Genomic DNA, 21,652 nt, shown 5'->3' on the forward strand with positions numbered 1-21,652 from the left:
AAATGTCAAATTCTCTTGATCAACCCGCCCATCATTCCCACCCTGATTGGATCATCATTACATTCGTTCATAAGTGTATGGCATCATATGTTGATGGAGCATCGTTCTGTGTGTGTGTTATTTAGCAGGGTGTTGATGGGTGATGAGTGTTTTTGCTTGTCTGTGGATTAGGTGTTGATGTGTTTTTGGTGGAGTATGTAAGTATTTTTGTTCTGTGGGTGTGGATGTGGAGTGGCGCAGGACGAGTGTGTACATGTGTGTGTTTATGAGGATTGTGGGTGCCTGTGGTTGTACGCTTTATTTCCATCCTATTTTTTTTAGAAAATCTCATCTATTCACACTCTCTTCGGCATCTCAATGCACAGGATGAATAGTGAGTGAATCATTCTTTTGAAATTGTTCATGATTCAGTTGAACTGATTATCCTCATTTTAATTTATCAACATTTAGCAATGCCCATGCAAGCAACCAGAAAATATCTGATTGTGATTTTTCTTATAAAAGTTGTAATTGCGAAAATGTGATTTAAAAAAGCACCAAATGTGCTGTGCGTACAGAGCTACGCAATTTGAATTGTGTGTGGTGATGGAAAGAAACCCATCTGTCTTCTTTTCCTCACTGGCGGCCAGACAGAAGCAGGAAGTAGTTGCAATCTGTTGACCCTTGTTTGTTCTGAACTTTCACCCTTTTCTCATCTTTCTGCTTGGTGCCAGCTGGCTATCAGCTCATTTGATGGTGATTTTTAAGCGAGCGGATAGACTGAGGTGCGTGATTGCAATAGATATGCATTCATCTTGTCAGCATGCAGCCAATAAAATGGCGCACAACAATTAGACAGCTGCAGACTGCTGTTTGTTCTGAATAAACTCTGTTAAAACAGTCTGGATGCAGTCTTCTTTTTCTCTGCATTTCTCCTCTTCTCTAGCTCGCTTCCAAGTTTAATTGTCTAATAAGCATGGCATTATATATTATGAATATTGTTGGCTATTTGGTCCTGTTTATGCCTGGTATTAAGATGCGTTTTGGTCGATCAGATCACAAGTAGACCAGGCAGACACATACCCGTTTACACCTGCTGTTTTTATCTGTCTCTTTTGTCCACTTTCAACCACTTCTGTCCTGATTTCTTCGAGGGCAGGGTCTATAGGCTGGTAAATGTGTTGGCTTTCTCAGATCTTTCGATCCAATGGATGAAATAAGCTTGCACAATTTATATATGAACGTCCCCGGAGAAGACGGAAAAACATATGGAAAAAAGCAGCTTTCGTTTAGAAATCAGGAATGGTGAGAGAACTTTGTGCTTGGTACGTTTTTGTCTTCAAACCAAACTTGGGTCTTCAGCCAATGAAGTTTAAATCCCATCTGGCTAGTGCTCTTTCCATAATGTTTGCGCATTAGAACAGTAGGCGGAGAGTATACGTCTTTTGTGGTTGTTCGAACGCATTCGACCACATGATCATCTACACTAAAAATCCTGTATATTCGACTAGCTCTGGAAGTGGTCTAAAGTGGACAACCTCAAAACGTTTTAGACCCCGTTTACACCTGTATATGGCGTCGTGCACTTATGATCCAATCGACCAAAACACATCTTAATACCAGGTGTAAACAGGGCCTTTGATTAATTGCTTTTGTTCATTTTGTTTGTCGTTTTGGAGGTAACACTTTATTTCAATGGTCTACTTTATGGCTCGTTTCCACTGAGCAGTACAGTACGGTACGGTACAGTACGGTACGGTTCGGGTCTGTTAACCATGATCTGGCTAGCGTTTCCACTGCCAACAGTACCCTTACTTGATGGGCGTGGTGTTTCGATCGACGTCATTTTCGCGCGAAGAAGAACATAGTAAACTACAATGGATGACATATACAGCAGATCTTGTTCTTGCTCCTCGACATGTTTGTCACAAGAAGACAAGCGCCGACATTAGGCTTTTCTCAATATTAAGTACGCAAAGTTTGTACTTGCCATGTGCGACTCCTACATGCAAATGGTACAGCGCGTTCTTAAAAGGTCACTCAGCTCGCTCTGCTACTCCGGTTATCTCTGTTACTCTGTATGTACATTTTAAGCAACAATAAAACGAAATATGTTATAAAACACTACTCTGCCTCTTTTCGTTTTCATTTAAATAAATTAAACATTATAGGGACACAAATGTGGTTCATGCACAACGCATATTGACTGCACGTTATACGTTATTCTATTTAACGTTATAACAAAACGAAATTTAAAACACAACCCTAACGTTACCTCTTTTCGTTTAAATAATAAAAAAAAATTACACATATTACAGGCAATATATGCATTGTACAAATGTTGCAATAAACATCAGTGATAATCTTGTAATAAGAAAATGTCAAGAAACCATATTTCTTTTTGTAAAATTTCAGTTTTATCAATAATAGCCAATATAAAAGTTTAAGTAAAAGGTACAAGAAGCTATACAATAAGAAATAAAGCAAACAATTCAGTCAAATGTCCAAATGCTGCGCTCTAGTCTAACATTACAACAGTAAAGTTAAATACAAATAGCCTATAATATGAAACTAAACTTAGCCCTCGGCCAAAACGATTGACAGGGAACGAATTATATATTCACGAGACCAAAGATCGCCCGTTAGGTCTACACAAGACGAATTATATCTCATGTTTAACCACTACCGTCGGAGTCATCGGCGAACGTCAGAAGAACTAACTTAGCCGAGGAAAGGCTCATCAAGCCGGGAAACATGAGCGCCGAGCGCCCGCTGATCGCATGGATCTCACAACCGGGGAAAAACAAATCATCTTTATAAATAAACCACAGATTTGAGCTTTAAACAACTACATTCTCGCCTGAAAAACTCTTAAAATTACATTTCGTGACACAGTAACAGTAGTATTATATTAAACTGTATATTGAAAAATGGCGCTTCTTATGTTGTCATTCCCCTCGTAGCACGCGCAAGTGACGATTCTCTGTCAACCAATCAACGTCCTGCAGTGAGTCTAGCTCCACCTTTTAGTACCGTACCACTGTGCTAGGTACCCCAACGGAAGGGTACCCAAAAAGTGGTACGGTACGGTTCGGCTTTTTGGTACCATTCTCAACTTTTGGCAGTGGAAACGCAAATAAAAGGGTACCGACCCGTACCGTACCGTACTGTACCGCTCGGTGGAAACGCGCCATTAGACATTCTACTAACTATAAGTAACGTTGTATCTGCATGTCAACTAGCAGTCATTAGAGACTGCTTAATATCTGATAACACTTTATTTTGATGCTCCACCAACAGACATTCTTCTATAAGTAACTTTACAAGTACATTTCAACTTATTTTACTAACCCCAACCCTAGCAGTCTACTAATACACTAAGTCACTTTGCAACTATGTATCAACTAACTATCATTAAAATTAGTAGACTATATAAAGTGGACTATCAAAATAAAGTGTTACAGTTTTGGACAAAGGCATCTTCTAAATGCACAAATGTGTAATGTAAATAATCAGAAAACTGTTCTTAATTAAGTGAATTTGAATTTGATTAGAAATATAAATGAAATAAATTGAGCATATCTGAGCACACTTGGAGAAATGATTGAGATCTTTTACACACGAATATCTGGGAAGCAGAAGACTTATAGATCACTTAGGTACATCTCTTACAAATATCTCTTTGTGCTTAAGCATTTGAGATATTAAAGGGTTAGTTCACCCAAAAATGAAAATTCTGTCAGTAATTACTCACCCTCATGTTGTTCCAACCCCGTAAGACCTTCGTTCATCTTCGGAACAAAAATTAAGATATTTTTGATTAAATCTGAGAGCTGGCTCACTCCTCCATAGGCTTCTAAGACACTATAACTTGCTGGCCCAGAAAATGCATTAAAGAGATCGTTAATATAGTCCAAGTGACTACAGTGGCTCAATCTTAAGTTTATAAAGCGACGAGAATACTTTTTGTGCGCAAAAACCCCCCAAAATAACGACTTTAGTCCACTATTAATTTCCTTCTCTCTGGGCCTCGAGTTTTTTCACGTAGTGTAACTGCGTAGCGCTTCTGTGTTGCACGTCACACGCATCACACACATGACCAGCGTCAGCCAATAATGAGCCTACGTGTGACGTACAACACAGACGCGCTGCGCTAAAACACTACGTGAACTAACTCGAGGCCCAGAGAGAATGAATAGTGGAATAAAGTTGTTATTTTTGTTTGTTTTTTGCGCACAAAAAGTATTCTCGTCGCTTTATAAACTTAAGATTGAGCCACTGTAGTCACTTGGACTATATTAACGATTTCTTTAATGCATTTTCTGGGCCTGCAAGTTATAGTGTCTTAGAAGCCTATGGAGGAGTGAGCCAGCTCTCAGATTTAATCAAAAATATCTTAATTTGTGTTCCGAAGATGAACGAAGGTCTTACAGGGTTGGAACAACATGAGGGTGAGTAATTACTGACAGAATTTTCATTTTTGGGTGAACTAACCCTTTAAAGAGATCTTTAATTGTGATTTCTCTTTCCTCTGGGTCTCTTCCTCCATGTCCTGCTCCTGTGCCAGACAGAATCTGTTAGACAAACATCTCAAGGTCCAATCGTATAGTGACTGTAGTCATTTAAAAAAAGAATAAATCAGCATTGAGAGGCATCTCATCCATTAGGGTGAGCAATTTGTCAACATGGCCCAGTCTCTCGGGACCTGTCGGGAAAGATGATGTGGAAAGTGAGAGAGCTGGGCATCCCTGTTTGTGATTATCAGATGAGCTCTGAGTCTTGGAGCCTCTTCAGCCCAGTATCTGGGTCAGGCTGGAAGAATGTCTGAGGGTGGAATGACATCTCTCTCTCTGTCCCTCTACGCCTTCTCCAATTTAAGCCATAAAATTCCTCCAAAATATATGATAACTCAAGAATTGTCTTCCTTGCTCTTTCTCATTAGGCCTATTTTTTTTTTTGTCAGCTTTTCTCATATATTTCTGCATGTATTGTTTCTCTCTTAATCTCTTTTTCTCAGTATGTCTACTAAAGTATCTCAACTTACTAAAGTAACTTGCGGTGTCCAGAAACTCTGAGAACTTCATATATTATGTGTGAGACTGACTTTTGTGAAGGAGGAGGAAGACACACAATCCATACAGTGATTGATTGACAGATCTGTCTAGGGTTGGGAAAAATTCTAGCCGTAGACATGTGTTTTTCATCTCTTACAAAAAAATAGTCTTGTGGTACCACTGTACAGTGATGGTGTCAGGTGGTAATGATCACTAAATTCATGCACCGTGGTATATGCTTCAAATGCTATAACTTACCCAGGGCTAGGCTGGGGCTAAAATTCAGCCCTGGACAAATCCAGCCCAGAAGTGAATATTTTGCTGGGGTTACTTTCTTCTGTGAAACACAAAAGAAGATATATTGAAGAATAATGTAACCAAACCATTTACTTACACTGTATGGGGTAAAAAAGAGCCCAAAACGGCATATTTGTACAGTGTTAGTAATTGCTGGTGAGACTGATCCGGCTCAGCTTTTGTCCGAGGCTGGTGCATGTTTAGTTTTATCAGGTAGCTCTGTTTTGTCACAATTTTGGAGTATTTGCCTTTTGCAGTTTCATACGCACTGAAATTTAAAAACAGTGCCTAATATGGGAATTTCCCGGTATACTCACGATGCCCAGTACATGCCGGTGTATATATACAATTTAGGAATTATATATTCTGCTTCACACTATATAGACTAATAAATTAGAAAAAAACATAAAACATTAAAAGCATTAAAAACAACTCCATATGCATCGAAAGACATCATAAATCAATAAAAATAACATACAACATTATTAAAGATTACATAGCTTAAGCTAATTGTAGTAAAAGGACATTTACACCAAGGGCCCTATTTTAACGATCTGAAACGCAAGTGTCAAGCGCAAAGCGCAAGTAACTTTGTGGGCGGGTCTCGGCGCTGTTGCTATTTTCCCGGTGGGATAAATTACTCTTGCGCCTGGCGCAAATCTAAAATGGGTTGGTCTTGAAGTAGCTTCATTATTCATAGGTGTGGTTTGGGCGTAACGTGAAATAAACCAATCAGAGCGTCATCTCACATTCCCTTTAAGAGCAGACGCGCTTTTTCCATTGCGGATTGCTATTGTAACGGCGGATTTGCCAGGCGCGCGCCAGGAGCGGTTCACAGCCAAGGAGAGCAACGCTCTCGTCACGGCCGTAAAAGAGAGAAGTTACATTGAAATGGAGAAACCCACCCAAATTAACTTCGGTTAAACAGGCGTATGATAATTTGGGTAAATGTGTAAGCTAGATGTATGCTTTTATAATAAATTGTCTGTCTGTCTGTCTATCTATCTATCTATCTATCTATCTATCTATCTATCTATCTATCTATCTATCTATCTATCTATCTATCTATCTATCTATCTATCTATCTATCTATCTATCTATCTATCTATCTATCTATCTATCTATCTATCTATCTATCTATCTATCTATCTATCTATCTATCTATCTATCTATCTATCTATCTATCTATCTATCTATCTATCTATCTATCGTAATAATGTATGATTTGCAAAAATGAAAACTGCTGCTTCTGTGTAGATGAGAGAATCAAAGTGTATGCGCGTTGTGCACACGCTACATTGATTATGGCCAAGCATGCGCCCTTAAAATAGCATATGAATAACATGCGCAACGCGCCACTGACTTTAAACAATTTTTTCCTGGTTAGTGGCGCAATTGTTTTCTAAACCTGCAAAATAGCATGAAGGAACGTTTGCGCCGGAACACGCCTCCTCTTTGCGCTGAACCGCCCCCGGGAGTGCAAGTGTATTTCCTAACTTACCGACGTGCTTCTGTGGAGGGAAAAGTCCGCTTTGCGCGGGTGCAAAATAGGAATGATACATGCGTCGGTGTACAAAGTCACTTGCGCTGGGTGCAAGATAGGGCCCCAAGTGTGATAAAATTATGTATGTTTGTGTGTGTCCTCCAGGTAAACCAGCGTACCTTCACATAGGAGAGGAGGTGGACGGTGTGGACATGCGGGCAGAGGTCGGACTGCTGACTCGCAACATTTTGATCAGAGGCGAGATGGAGCCAACCTGTTACGGCAACGAAGCCTGCAAGTTCTTCTCCTTTGATACGTTTGGTGGACATCTCAAGGTAATCTGACCCTCCTGTCAGTTCAAACAAGCATTTTTTTATTAAGTACCACCTACAGTTGTCTTTAATGCCTCCATCCACTAGCTCATCTCACCATGGATGTTAACACCATCAGAGTGAAATATTGCAGCGATGGCACCCCTAGCTAGACATTAACACTCTGTCACACAAGCACAAATTTTTTTTTGGCTTTGTCTCCTGCAAAAGGCCTGTCAGTATCAGTGTGTGTGTGCGTGTGTACGTGATGAGGCGACTCAAGCGGCTGACCTCTCTAGTAATTGGCCCAGATGCGACTGTTCCTTTCCCCTCCTCACCTTCGCTGTCATGGAGAAGGTTGTCCCGTTTCTCCACACAAGAAGAAATTTCCACATGCAACAACTAGGCCATCCTGTCTTTCAAGTTGTGGGGAAACTACCTTTGACACAAGCTACCTTGCAGTAATGATTTTAGAAGGGATAAATATTAAAACAAGTACAAATAATTCTGTTTTTTAAAGAATAGTAACCCTAAAAATATAAATTATGTTATCATACTGAACCTCATGCCATTCTAAACCTGTATCATAGTGTCTATCCCAGACGCAAACGGCACGGCACGACACGGCGCAAAAACAGCAAATAGAACCCATTATAATCAGAGATGCTGTCTACACTGGACGCGACACAACAAATTTGTTATTTCTGACATACTTGAAGGTGACCCTAAACATCTAGCAGCATCCTAATAACCAGCCAGGTGACACTTGCAACTGACTAGCAACCAACCAGAAGATTAGCACAATGTTGGTGTATCTCTTTTCCATACAGTGAGAGCTTACAGTAGAGTGACCAAGGTCTCATAAGTGGCTTTCGCACCGGGTAGTTCTAGGAACTTAGTTCTAGCTACGACCTGTCTAACAGTCCTAATACGTTATTAGATAGAATTGTTATACATAGAAAGTAGACAGTATATGAAAAGGCATTAGCGTATGCCATTTGGTTTATATCCAGTGTCGCTAGCTAAGCAGAAATACATAATCATGTTTGGCTTGGTCCCCTCAAAGTTGCGTTTGATTTTCTCCTTAGCTAAGGTTAAGAGGCCCATCTATCACTGTTTTCTGTGTTCGTAGAGTTAGTTTCTGGAGTAAATATATAGGCTATAATCTGTGTGTTTACACAGTTTTTTTTTTTTTTTAAATGGCGGGTGCTGGTGTTTCGCATGCGTTCGGCCAATCAGCATACACCAACTTCACTGGTAGTTCCTATAGTGCTGGTTTAGACCCTACTCTGAAGTAGGAGCTAAATTAGTTCCTCCAAAAGGAGTTCTTAGAACTAAAATCGTTCCTAGTTCCTGCGGTGCGAATACGCCAAAATCTGGGAACTTCCGCCAATAGTTCTAGGAACTATGAAAAGGTTTGTTCGGTGCGAAAGCCCCTATAAATGATTTTCTATATAGTGTTAGAATGAGTTCAGCAAATGAACTTAAGCTGTATCTGTGTTTGTAAAGGGTCAGCCAGGGTCAACATGTCAGTCTAAAGTGCTCTTCACTCACACACCCATGCGAAAACATGTTCAGCCTGCTTGTCTAGAGCAATGAACCCACTAACACACTTAACATCTGATCGGAAATTTGGGGTTGTGTTTATGGCCTTCAACCACAAGGGAGGTCATAAAAACCGCCTTCCAAAGTCATGCTGTCACATTCTCATGATATTTGCCAGGCGACTAATCTAATTTATGAAACATTTAGAGAAATATCTGGCCGGGGTGAAACTGTACATTTGGCTGTCCAAAGGATGAAAGACATTAATTGGAGCCAAAGTTTGCCACCTTCCCCTGGGAAACGTCAAATCATCTTAGTTTTACTCGCATTCTTCTGCATCACAAAGATATGACGTGCAACATATTTCACATTCTTTGACTTGAAACGATGTGATGTAGGTCACAAAAAAAAAAAAGGCAGCCATTAAATCTGAAAGCGAACGTTCTGCCAGAAGTGCGAGAACGAGAGAAGAGAGAAATCAATCTAGATGACACCTTTAACTTCCCGCCTGTCCATTTATTCACACATATACTGGTATGCACGTCTCCAGTCTTATTCTGAAAGTGTGTTGATTTTTACATTTCTCACTTTTGACGTTCTTTCATCTAGATTCTCAAGTTTCAGATTTCAAATTTCCATATTAAGAAGCACAACTTGCATATACCCTGTGACTGCTTGTAATCAGATCACCCAAGATGGATATTAATATCATTGTCCATTAAAGTCAAAAATAGCAGAAAGTAGAGCTGCACCATTCTATTGAGAATGACGTTGTTTTTTGGGTTTTTTTTAGATCGAGATCACGATTCTCCAAAGATTCTGAACAGACAACTAAACTATTTAAAATGTTTAATTAGTGTGAACATCAGTGTTTATATACTTTAAATATACTATAAACCTTAATCCCAGTACTTCTGTGATAATACGAATTTTTGTATCTGAAATAGCACAAAGGAGTGTAATTTTCCTGTCTCTGTGTTTTTTTCTTCAGGTGGAGCGAGGTTTCCGTGCGGTGCATGTGGAAGGGGTGGAGTTGAAGCATATGGGACAGCAGTCTATGGGTCACTATCCTGTCCACTTCCATATGAATGGGGACGTGGATGACAAGGGTGGCTACAACCCACCTACTTATGTGAAAGACCTGTCCATTCATCACTCCTTCTCCCGATGCGTCACCATTCACGGCTCCAACGGGTTGCTGGTGAGTTTCAGGCCAGAAGTTGTGTGTGCTTGAAGACATCCATAATGAGTCTAAAAACTTAATTTTGATAGAATGGAGTCTTTTGTTTCTCTTGAACAATGGCCGGTGAAATTTGTTCCCTCAATTTTCAAACAACATTGCGATAGAACTATGGTTATCTAATATTTACTCAAAATTCACTGACATAGTTAGCCCGGTTAAAACCAGACCATTCTCAGTAGTAACTGAGTTATGGTCTGGCAAAGCACCATAGACAAATCATTTCCAAAGGGGCGTCACCAACGGACGTCGCTCAAATGCCTTTGGGCGCAATTGGATAGACCTAAAACCAATCAGAGCGATCGTCATCGTGTAAAGCCATATGCTGCGTCCCAATTCGCCTAAGTTACACTACGCCATCAAAGTATGTACTCTTTTTGTGAAGAAAAGGTATTTACTTTTGAATGTGTAGCAAAAAAGTAGGCAAGCTTTGGGACATACTACTTCGTCATCTTTGTCGGACGAATCTGTCGCGTGCATCCTGTCACGTAAACTGCCCTGTCAATCATCTTGTCACAGTTAAAATCCTCTATTAAATCTAATTTAATTTCCTACCGTTTCAGAGAGAAATGTAGTAGCATGTTCATCTGCCAGTGGGTCTTTCATGGAGACTGTCCTCATGTGTTTGCAATTTGAATATAATAATGCTGCATTTAAAAGTTGGTGTCAGGGCGCAATTGGATAGACCTAAAACCAATCAGAGCGATCGTCATCGTGTAAAGCCCGCCTCAACGTTTCTGATTGGTGCCGCGATTTCGACGGATTAGAAATGGGCTTGAATGAGCTCTTTGCCAGACTACTTGCAGAGCAAATCTAAATTTGCCGGAAGTTGTCTGGGTTTTCCCAGGCTATGACATAGCAATATTAGTAAAAATATCTAAAAAACAAGAAAAAACTATTCCTGAATTAAGTTTTTCTTACCCCTTTAAGAGGTTAAAAAAATGCCACTGGGGAAGAAAAATAAATCACACTGATGGCAATTAGGACGGTTTTAGACAGGTTATTAAAAGAAGAAAGCCTGAAAAAGAAACTCTACAATTTGCTTTATCCCTGACTGATGCACATTATTTACTCAAAATTGTAAATATAAAAAAAAATTTAAAAAATTTTTTATTTTTATTATTATTTATTTATTTTTAATTTGACATGTTTATGATTTTAATAATCATTTTCTTTTCATCACTTCAAGGGGTTGCAAAATTTCACAACATTTTTATTTTCTATAAATATCTAAAAATCCATGAGACAATATTTACTTGAGAAGCAAAATTTAACATTACATTTTTTATGAATATCTAAACATACTTAAAACAGGGTACATTTTCTTGAGAAGAAAACAAGACAATAAGACATTTGTTTTAGACATAATCTTAACAAATGCAAAATATAGTGAGGATTTATGGAATTACTACTAACAATAACAATTTATATTACTACTATTGCTCAATGTTAGGGTTAACCTAGGATGCTAATAGAGAGGCACCTCAGCTGACACTTACCTAATTGAGAAACTAGGCTTTCTGTTTCACACTTGATATCTAGTTGTTTTGCAGATATTGATGCCCTCTGGCATATTTTCTAGTTTTGTTTATATCATGGGGAGAAACATAGAGCTGAAAAGGGTACTTGGCTTCTTTTGACTCTTAAGTTAAATAAAAAATATGGATTGTCAGAGCTCAACAAAACAGGAATATGAATCTGCAATTTAATGTGTAGCAGTCTGCCCTTGGCTTTTCTAAAAAGCATAGAGCTTCTGTTCAAACACTTGTCAAAGAAACTGGACTGCCGCTATAAGCTGCTTTATTTTCTTCACAGGAGACGAGGTGAAAGGTAACGGTACAATGAAGCCACATTATTTGTTCGTGAAAGCGAGCTGCGATTTTATTTTGGAGCCAGCAGGGGTCGGGTGGGTTGGCATCCCAACTTTAGAGCTCTGACGGGAATAACTCTTTGACAAGGGTTGCTTCTAATGCGTTTAACAAGGCTAAATGTTATTTTGCCCAGCGGTAGTTGTACCACACACTGAGGTAGTTTACAATTCACCTATTTCTTTGAAAGGATTAATGGAATTGCTTTCAGTCCCAAAAATCATGTTTGTTTGCCAACTCACACTGGGTGGATGATGTTTCCATCAGGGTTGTATGTGGTGGCAAAAGGTGCAGCATTTCAGCTTAACCTGATGCTGTTTCAAATGTGCATTCACAGCAGGACTTTGAAAATAGAAGATAGCTGACATCTTATAGGGAAACATCTTTTAGTGGTTTTCATGTTCAGTTGTTGATTACCATGAGAATTACATAAAGGAATGGAAAATATCATCATTTTATCATCATTTACTCACCCCTCATCATGTGGTCTCAAACTAATATTTTTCTTTGAAATGAAATATTCTTCATTGTTGGATGGTCGTCCAAAAATAAGTTGTCCACACAAGGAAAGTGGATGGGGATTTATATTGCCAAGCTTTAAGTTGTCAAAATGTGTATACAATAATATCAGATACTGTATACTGTATTGCATGAACATTAAATTATAGAGGAATAGACTACCATAGATCCTGTAATATTACCACTTTAGTCGTGTCCATATCAAATACTGCATATTTTCATATAATTTCCCTCATGGATAGATAGATAGATAGATAGATAGATAGATAGATAGATAGATAGATAGATAGATAGATAGATAGATAGATAGATAGATAGATAGATAGATAGATAGATAGATAGATAGATAGATAGATAGATAGATAGATAGATAGATAGATAGATAGATAGATAGATAGATAGATACACTATGTGCACTATAAGTATTTTAAAGCTGTTTTTCACTGAAAATGTTCACAAACTAAGACTCTCTACTTCTGTTTTTGATTCTGGTTCATATTAAGAGTAAGTGATAAGTCATATGGGTATTCTTTTACTTGTTTTCACACTTCTTTATGTGAACTTTTCCTTATTCATGTAGTAGCTATGATTTATTTTTTCTACCCAATGTTAACCATTGTTAAAAGCCTCATCTCCTGTCTTCTGATGTTCTTAATTTCCCGGTAGGTGAAAGATGTTGTCGGCTATGATGCTTTAGGACATTGTTTCTTCACTGAGGACGGACCGGAGGAGAGGAATACGTTCGATCATTGTCTGGGTCTTCTGGTGAAGGCAAGCACACTGCTACCCTCCGACAGAGACAGCAAGATGTGCCGTGACATAACCAACGGAGCTTATCCTGGATACGTGGCCAAACCACGGCAGGACTGCAGGTATGAATCACACCGACCTGAGAGATAATGGAGAAGATGGTGTAGATCAAGTATCTCAAGAAACTAAGAGCATCAAACAAATCGCACCCTAAATCAAAAGAAATGATCAAGAATATGTATGTGTAAACACTATAAATAGATGCAGTATGAAATGTTAATTGTTTATCATATTACTGTTCAATTTGCATTTCCAATATTTGTCAAACTAATCGCAATGCTAAGCAAATCGTGCAGCTCTAATTTTTGTATCGTTAAAAGATATTGTAGCCGTGATCATTATTCTAGCTACATTCTGTTGACTCATTCCTCTAACAAACCCTTTTTTTTGTTGTTTTCTCACACTCGCTGGTGGTATTCTTTAATCAAGGCTTCCTCTTAAGAAAGCAACAACACAACATGCGGTCGCACTGATGATAGTTTCCGCCCGCACTCATTATTGTTTAATGATTTTTATCCTTAGATGCACTCGCATTCTTCGAACCTCTGATAATCTTTGCTAATTAAAATAACAACATTACCACATTAAGAAACCCTGCTAAACTCTGGCAGCAAAACTTTCCGGGTTGTGAAAACCGGGGTCGGGTGTTGACAGTAAATATGTTTAATCTGAACCGCAGAGCTGCGAGAGCTGGGAATTGCTTTGAAGTGTGGTTAAGTGTTGAGCATTAGGGTGAGGTGAATACTTGTGGAATTGAATCCTTCATTTTTGACGATCTGTAGTTGCAGATCTTAAAAATTTTATTGACAACCTTTTTTTTTCACACGGCTGTTTATCTTCATACAAACACCTTGTCTGTGCATAATTTAGAATTTTGACCAGTTCCATACAGCATGTGAAACTAACAGGCTTCCAAAGCATTGGGGCATTACATTGCGTTAAATTGCTCTCATATACAGCGGGGGAAATAAGTATTGAACACGTCATCATTTTTCTCAGTAAATATATTTCCAAAGGTGCTATTGACATGACATTTTCACCAGATGTTGGTAACAACCCAAGTAAGCCATGCATACAAAGAAACAAACAAAAATAAGTTCAGAAATTAAGTTATGTGTAATAATGTGAAATGACACAGGGAAAAAGTATTGAACACATGAAGAAAGGGAGGCGCAAAAAGGCATGGAAAGCCAAGACAACTGCTGAAAACTTACAGTAATTAAAAAGCAATCCAGCCCCCTGTCAGTGGAAATTAATTACAGCTGGTTCAGTCCCAAATGATGGCCTACAAAAAGGTCTCATTGCCAAGGTGTCACACAAGACACATCTCATGATGGGTAAAAGCAAAGAGCTGTCTCAAGACCTTCGCAACCTAATTGTTGCAAAACATAATGATGGCATAGGTTATAGGCGCCATTCTAAGCTTCTGAATGGTCCAGTGAGCACTTTTGGGGCCATAATACGGAAGTGGAAAGACAATAATTTCACCATAAATTTGCCTCGACCAGTGCTCCTCGCAAGATTTCTGATAGAGGAGTGAAAAGAATAATCAGAAGAGTTGTCCAAGAGCCAAGGATCACTTGTGGAGAGCTTCAAAAAGACCTGCAGATAGCAGGTACTGTTGTCTCAAAGAAAACAGTAAGTAATGCACTCCACCGCCATGGCCTGTATGCACGCTCACCACGCAAGACTCCATTACTGAAAAAAAAAGCATGTTGAAGCTCATTTAAAGTTTGCTGCACAACATTTGGAAAAACCAGTGAAATACTGGGAGAATATAGTGTGGTCACATGAGTTGGATGCCATAATACACACCATATTTGGAGGAGAAATGGCAGTGCACATTACCCTAAAAACACCATACAACTTGGTGTTGGCTCTTGGACAACTCTTCTGATTATTCTTTTCACTCCTCTATCAGAAATCTTGCGAGGAGCACTGGTCGAGGCAAATTTATGGTGAAATTATTGTCTTTCCACTTCCATATTATGGCCCCAAAAGTGCTCACTGGACCATTCAGAAGCTTAGAATGGCGCCTATAACCAATGCCATCATTATGTTTTGCAACAATTAGGTTGCGAAGGTCTTGAGACAGCTCTTTGCTTTTACCCATCATGAGATGTGTCTTGTGTGACACCTTGGCAATGAGACCTTTTTGTAGGCCATCATTTGGGACTGAACCAGCTGTTTGTTTCTTTGTATGTATGGCTTACTTGGGTTGTTACCAACATCTGGTGAAAATTGCATGTCAATAGCACCTTTGGAAATAGATTTACTGAGAAAAATGATGACGTGTTCAATACTTATTTCCCCCGCTGTATATTGCATGAACATTGCACCTTTTAGATTTAAATTCAGTCAATAGGGAGGTTAAAGCTTCACAGCTCTTAAATCATAGAAGAGACTGCCATAGATGCTGTGATATTATCACTTTAGTCAGACGTGATTAAGACACATATTGAAATATTGGATAGATGGATAGATAAGTAGATGGATGGATGGATGGATAGATAGACAGACGGACGGACGGACGGACGGACAGACAGATAGATAGGTTGTTTTCTTCTTCCTGTCAATAGTAAAATGGCACAAGCAGAAAAAGGATGAATCTCTCTTTTTTCACATTAGTTACAGTAGAGCCAGTAATAATCTGTTTGAGATGAGGTTAAGAATGGACATGTGGTAAATGTCAGCCGTGTTTGTTTATGTTTGTGACTGCAGAAGTAGGCAGCAATAAGATCTAATCAGTGTCTTTCTCTCTCTCTTTCTCAGCGCCACCTCCACCTTCTGGATGGCTAACCCCAATAACAATCTCATCAACTGTGCCGCGGCCGGATCCGAGGTTAGTCTCGTTACCACGGCGATGCCTCTGATTAATGGGGCCTTTCCACCTACCATGCTAATTTGTGATGGATCATACAGCGGCATGTGTTGGTTAGCTGTGGATGTTTTTTATATACCGCTGTGTGTCATTAGGGCGGCCATTAGCACTGTCTTACATGTGTGTGTGTGGCCTTGCAGGAAACGGGATTCTGGTTCATTTTCCACCACGTCCCCACCGGTCCATCAGAGGGCATGTATTCTCCTGGCAAGTCCGAACATACACCCATGGGGCTGTTCATTAATAACAGAGCTCACTCCAATTACAGGGTGAGTGTGTGTGTGTGCATGTGTTGTAGGTGCGCGTCATTGTGAATGAAAGTGGGCCACGGCACCAGAGATATAGGTGCCGCTAGCGCCGCTGTATACACCACTAAAAGGCCGATGCCTAAGATTGATGATCTTGTTGTTCAAAAAAAGGAAGCGGACGAACGCTTTCTCTCACGCTCCTGCGGTAATCTATGGCATCATTCTCAGTGCGGCCACCATAATTGAAATATAATTCATTTTGAGCCGCTAGCTACTTAGCCGTTTAATAAAACATGATTTAAGGGTTCGGGAATCTTGGTGTCTTTGAGCTGAAACACAGTACCATCCTCAGTCTGAGTGAATGTATGGCGGTGCACAGGGAAACTTATCTTTATGACGGCAAGGTTTTACAGTGAGAAAAAAATCGTTTTTTGCTAATAAGCTGATGTTTTCTAAAAATTTTGTTTAGAAATATTGACTTACATTTTTTTATCCTTTTGAAAAAAAGGTCTCTTCTGCTCACCAAGGCTGCATTTATTTGATTAGAAATACAGTAAAAATGGTAATATTGTGAACTATTATTACAATTTAAAATCCCAGTTTTCAATTTCAATTTGAATATATTTTAAAATGTAATCTATTCCTGTGATGCAAAGCTGAATTATCAGCATCATTACTCCAGTCTTCAGTGTCACATCATGATCCTTCAGAAATCATTCTAATATGCTGATTATTATCAATGCTGATAGTGTGTAAGGGAAAGTGTGTGTATTGGATTGTGTATTTTCTTCACGTATTTGCCTTCATTAGTGTGATGAATTAATTTGTAAAAGTACAAATATGGCAAATAGTCTCTAAATTAACATGTGCTCATAAAATCTGCATGGTAATCCTATTAGAGTGAGCAAAAGGTTATATAATTTGAGTTGGGGTATATGTTACTCTGCAGGATGTCAACAAATCTGTTAGGTTTATATAAAGCACTGATGAAGGAGGTCTTGTTTTTCATGTTTTGCTGTTTATGTGTCTTGGTAGGCGGGGATGATCCTTGACAATGGAGTGAAGACGACCGAGGCTAATGCGAAGGACAAGAGACCCTACCTCTCCCTTGTAGGAGCTAGGTTAGCATTTACAATTTCCCACTCCTGCTGAAGCTTTGGGTTTGGGTGCTTCTGCGTTGGTGTTTTAAAGGAATACATTTTTTTTTGTCATTTACTCACCCACCTCATGGCTACTTTTTTCAAACAATAAAAATTAAAAATTAAACTAAGGCTGTCAAGCTCTGAAAACCCACAAAAGATTTATAGAAATGGTACATATGACTGGTGCGCTATAACTTTAGCAACCATAAACACCATGCTGTCCAGCACATCAGCTAACAAAATCAGACATCAGATCCAGCATGGACCAGTGTCCCTTCTTTGGCAGGTACAGCCCACACCAGGATGCAGACCCCTTTAAACCAAGAGTTCCTGCTCTAGTCCACCATTTTGTGGCCTACAAGAACCAGGACCATGGTGCATGGCTGAGAGGAGGAGACGTTTGGCTGGATGATTGCCAGTAAGCATTTTGATTCTTGAATTAGCATGCCCTAAAGTCAGAAAATCCTAAGTTTCCAACTGGTAGTTATGCCACTGTGGCCATCTTCTGTCTATTATTATTTTATTTTATTTTATTTTTTATTATGCCATTTGGCCATCTTCTTAACAGCCTATTTTATTTTATCAATCATATCTAGATGGGACGTTTAACATGAGCAGCTGTTTTTGTATGATGAAACTGAATCACTAAACCTCAACATATATGAAATATCACTTACTAAATGCAACATCCACTGAAAGCCTTCATTAAAAAAATGATTATTTAAATGCACTACATTTTGAAAAAAAAAAATATATATATATATATATATATATATATGCTTCACTCTAAACAAAAATGGTGCTAAATAGCACTAAAAGTGGTTCATTGGCTTGTAATCATAGGGGAACCACTTTAAGTGCCATATAGCACCTACCTTTGTCAAATGGTGCTATGTAGAACCATAAGAGGTGCCATATAGCACATTAACCACCCCAAAGAACCGCTAAAGAACCGCTGAAGAACCAAACTGGGCTTAACAGGTTCTTTAAATGGTAGTGGTGCTATATAGCACCTTAACCACCGCAAAGAACCCCTGAAGAACCATTTTTTTTTAGTGTGTTGTGTCAACATAGCTTCAGTAAAATAGCTTTAGATGAGGCAAATAAACTCTACTTCTGTTTAGCGTCTCTGACACAGACTTATGACTTCAATCATGCGTGCGAGTCAGTTGTGATTGTGTGCGCTCTAGAATCTGATGAGTGTTATTGCAGTGTGCATGGCATGTGGTCAGCACTGACATATCCCTTCATCTTAATTGCACACAGGTTCGCTGATAATGGAATCGGCCTGACTCTCGCCAGGTAAACCCACTAATCACCATTTTTCCTTTATTCTATTATTTTCTTTGCACACATTTCAGCAGTCTAAAAATGAAATGTTCATATTTGCTGAATTTATTATGGCGCAGGGCATAGTGCCTGTAATTGGAAAATGCCTTATATGGGTGGCTTCTTAAGATGCAGTAAAGGAGGTTTTTGTGGGAATGTAAAAGTAATTTATTGGTGAGAACGCAGCAAAGATGTGATGTTTATTCTCAAAAGGTGAGGAATCGCACTGCATTTTTCTGACTTTGTGCTTCTTTTCTTGCATAGCGGCGGAACATTCCCGGATGACGACGGCTCCCGTCAAGAGGTGAAGAACTCTTTGTTTGTGGGAGAGAGTGGGAACAGAGGGATGCACGACCTGAATGATCAATCCTGGGGACCGGGTGGCCCCGATCATCTCGGCAGGTCTCTACCGAGAGGAACGTGAGTGCTGTGAACATCGGTTTTTCCTTTATCTTGCTATTGCACAACAAAACACTGTTTTAAAGTGTTGTGAATGGTGTGAAAGTGTGCACCAAGGTTTCCAGAGAAGCATTTGTTCAATTTGGTGGCCTTTCAAAGAGAACAATGTCTGTGACCTTGGTTTTGACTTTGACCTATTAATGCCCACATTTTTCCCAGAAATGTCTGTACAGTGCTGTAAGTCATTTTTGCGGAAAATATGCCCATTAGTTCTCAGATATTAGGTGTTTTGAGATATCGCAGCTATTTGTAGGCTTGGTAAACTGCAATAATTGTTCTTAAAACATCTATAGTCACATAAAAAAAAATACAAAAGAGGGATAGAACGTTCAGCAACTTTAATTGTCTGCAGGCTGAAGTGTGTTGTCAGTATGATTTTATCTTTGCAATTAATTTACTTCTGTTATATGACATTTATATGCAATATATTTAAAGTAAAAATAAATGTAGGCTTGATTTTATTCATCAGGAATTGATTGGACGCTCCATAGGGGAACGGCATGGGTTGAAATATATGACGACATCATAACGTCAGTCGAAAAAAAATAGTTTGCACTGTTTTTCTTTGAAAGATGATGATGATGAATATGTATTAAGAAAGTTTGATTTCATGTGTAGTTTCTGCCCCACTTGCAGTAAACCAAATAGTGAAAACAAATATAGCTGCAAGCCACAATTAGTGGAATCCAGCCGGTATAGGAAACTGTAAAGATGAAATATGCTTAGTGAGTTCTGTGTTTACAATTGGGGGAAAAACAATCCAAAGTTCCAGGTTTTACTTTGTTTTCTCTGACATCTCAGAGCAATTTATCACTAGACTCTTTATACCTGACAGGGCTTGAGAATTTCATGTGCTTGACTTTCATATGTAATACTGCAGCTCAACACGTCACTTTATATTCCTTGTCCGCTGCTCCCTTAGAAAATGCTGGATTTGCATAGATGTGTTCAAAAAGTGAATGATAAAACACATTTATCACTGACAAATCCCATCTTTCTTGCATCCACGAGAGCCAAACTCTCTCTTCTATCTCTATCTCTCCCTTTGAAAACTGTCCAAGTGTCAGGTGCGTTCTTCAAACTTTAGCATTCTTCTTTTAGAAAGAACTTTAATTGGACACTTCAACCATCATTGTCATTTGAATTCGTTTTTTTAAAGAAGAGCCGTTTGTAAAAAGGATCCACATTTTAAAGGTAAAGTGTGCAATTTCTGCACCACTAGTGGCATCAAACTGAATTACAAAAACAATGACTGTTTTCAAACAAGATTGAATTTCTGAACCACTAAAGTCACAAAATTGCAATTGCAATTGCAAAAAAAAATGCATCTATTCAATTTTGCAAACTTTACTCAGGCTGTCCAAAGATGGCATATTACAAATCTCTACTGAATAAAAATAATAATAAAAACTTTAGAGGGAGAAACTTATGGGCAAATTTGTTACCCATGAGAAGGGTACCGCACATTTTTAAGTCTGTAGGTCAGACAGGGCAGCTGGGCGGGCGTTTAGAATGTTCAAAATGTAACTGCTAGTTGCTAGGCAACCATACATCCCATACATCCCAAAATTACATAAAATGCAATTAACCTCAGACCCTTCATGCATGCAGTATTTGGTGAGTTTCTACCACTCGGACAGAAAGTTGTAGCTGTTCAAAATGAGGAAGAAAGAAGTAAGAGGAAAAGCAGTCCGCTTTATTCCTTAATTCCGACTGTTTCCAAGTAATGCATTCGTTTTTTTCCGTCTTGTTTAAATGTAATAGTAATAAACAACATTCTCAATCAAGTTATCTCAAGGTTTTTCTCAAGACAAGGCAAACATAATATTGTATTGTTATTCTATTTAGTACAACTAGTTTCTCAGAAAATATCATTTCGGTTGATTTTGTAAATGTTTTTCTCTGTCCATTGCATTACACTGACCAAATGTCCCATCATGGGTGTTATTTGATGAGTGCAAACCAGTTCAGCGATGTCATTGCCCCTCTGCCCTGCAGGGACTTCCCTATTCGTGGAATGCAAATCTACGACGGGCCGATCAACGTCCAGAACTGCACTTTCCGAAAATTCATAGCTCTTGACGGACGCCACACAAGCGCTTTTGGTTTCCGCCTGAACAACTCCTGGCAGAGCTGCCCGAACAACAACGTCACTGACATCACCTTCGATGATGTGCCGGTAAGCGATGTCGGGTATCATCCAGATCTCTGTGGACCTTTGTGGCAAAATATATGTCAGCGCTCTTTGTGCTGCTTAATAAAAGTGGACGAGGACACCGTCTCAGAGCTATTTCTGGAACTCTGATTGATTTTGTGGAGGATGTCAAAGAGGATTATAACATTTCTGAGTGTCTTCTAGCTGACAGAGGTTGTCCTTCCTCTGGTTATAATCACCTCTCTCCCCCCCTCATGTCACTTCCAATAGTCAGATATGAGGCTTCATTGTCTTCATTTATGCTGCAAGGTCTAAAGCACATATCTGATTAG

At 39.0% G+C, this 21,652-nt stretch overlaps 1 protein-coding gene across 1 annotated transcript in view; it reads left to right on the forward strand.

The window, feature by feature from the left end:
- cemip (cell migration inducing hyaluronidase 1) overlaps positions 1-21,652 on the forward strand; it is a 127,460-nt gene that overhangs the window by 94,518 nt on the left and 11,290 nt on the right. Inside the window, exons 12-21 of the mRNA XM_082154197.1 lie at positions 6,979-7,148; positions 9,661-9,870; positions 12,963-13,168; positions 15,879-15,948; positions 16,128-16,256; positions 17,271-17,356; positions 17,664-17,795; positions 18,644-18,679; positions 18,971-19,126; positions 21,164-21,344. Coding sequence (XP_082010323.1) covers positions 6,979-7,148; positions 9,661-9,870; positions 12,963-13,168; positions 15,879-15,948; positions 16,128-16,256; positions 17,271-17,356; positions 17,664-17,795; positions 18,644-18,679; positions 18,971-19,126; positions 21,164-21,344 — 1,376 coding nt within the window. The remainder of the gene's footprint in view (positions 1-6,978; positions 7,149-9,660; positions 9,871-12,962; positions 13,169-15,878; positions 15,949-16,127; positions 16,257-17,270; positions 17,357-17,663; positions 17,796-18,643; positions 18,680-18,970; positions 19,127-21,163; positions 21,345-21,652) is intronic.

The sequence above is a fragment of the Leuciscus leuciscus genome, assembly GCF_965113295.1.
Source record: "Leuciscus leuciscus genome assembly, chromosome: 2".
In the NCBI taxonomy this organism is placed as follows: domain Eukaryota; kingdom Metazoa; phylum Chordata; class Actinopteri; order Cypriniformes; family Leuciscidae; genus Leuciscus; species Leuciscus leuciscus.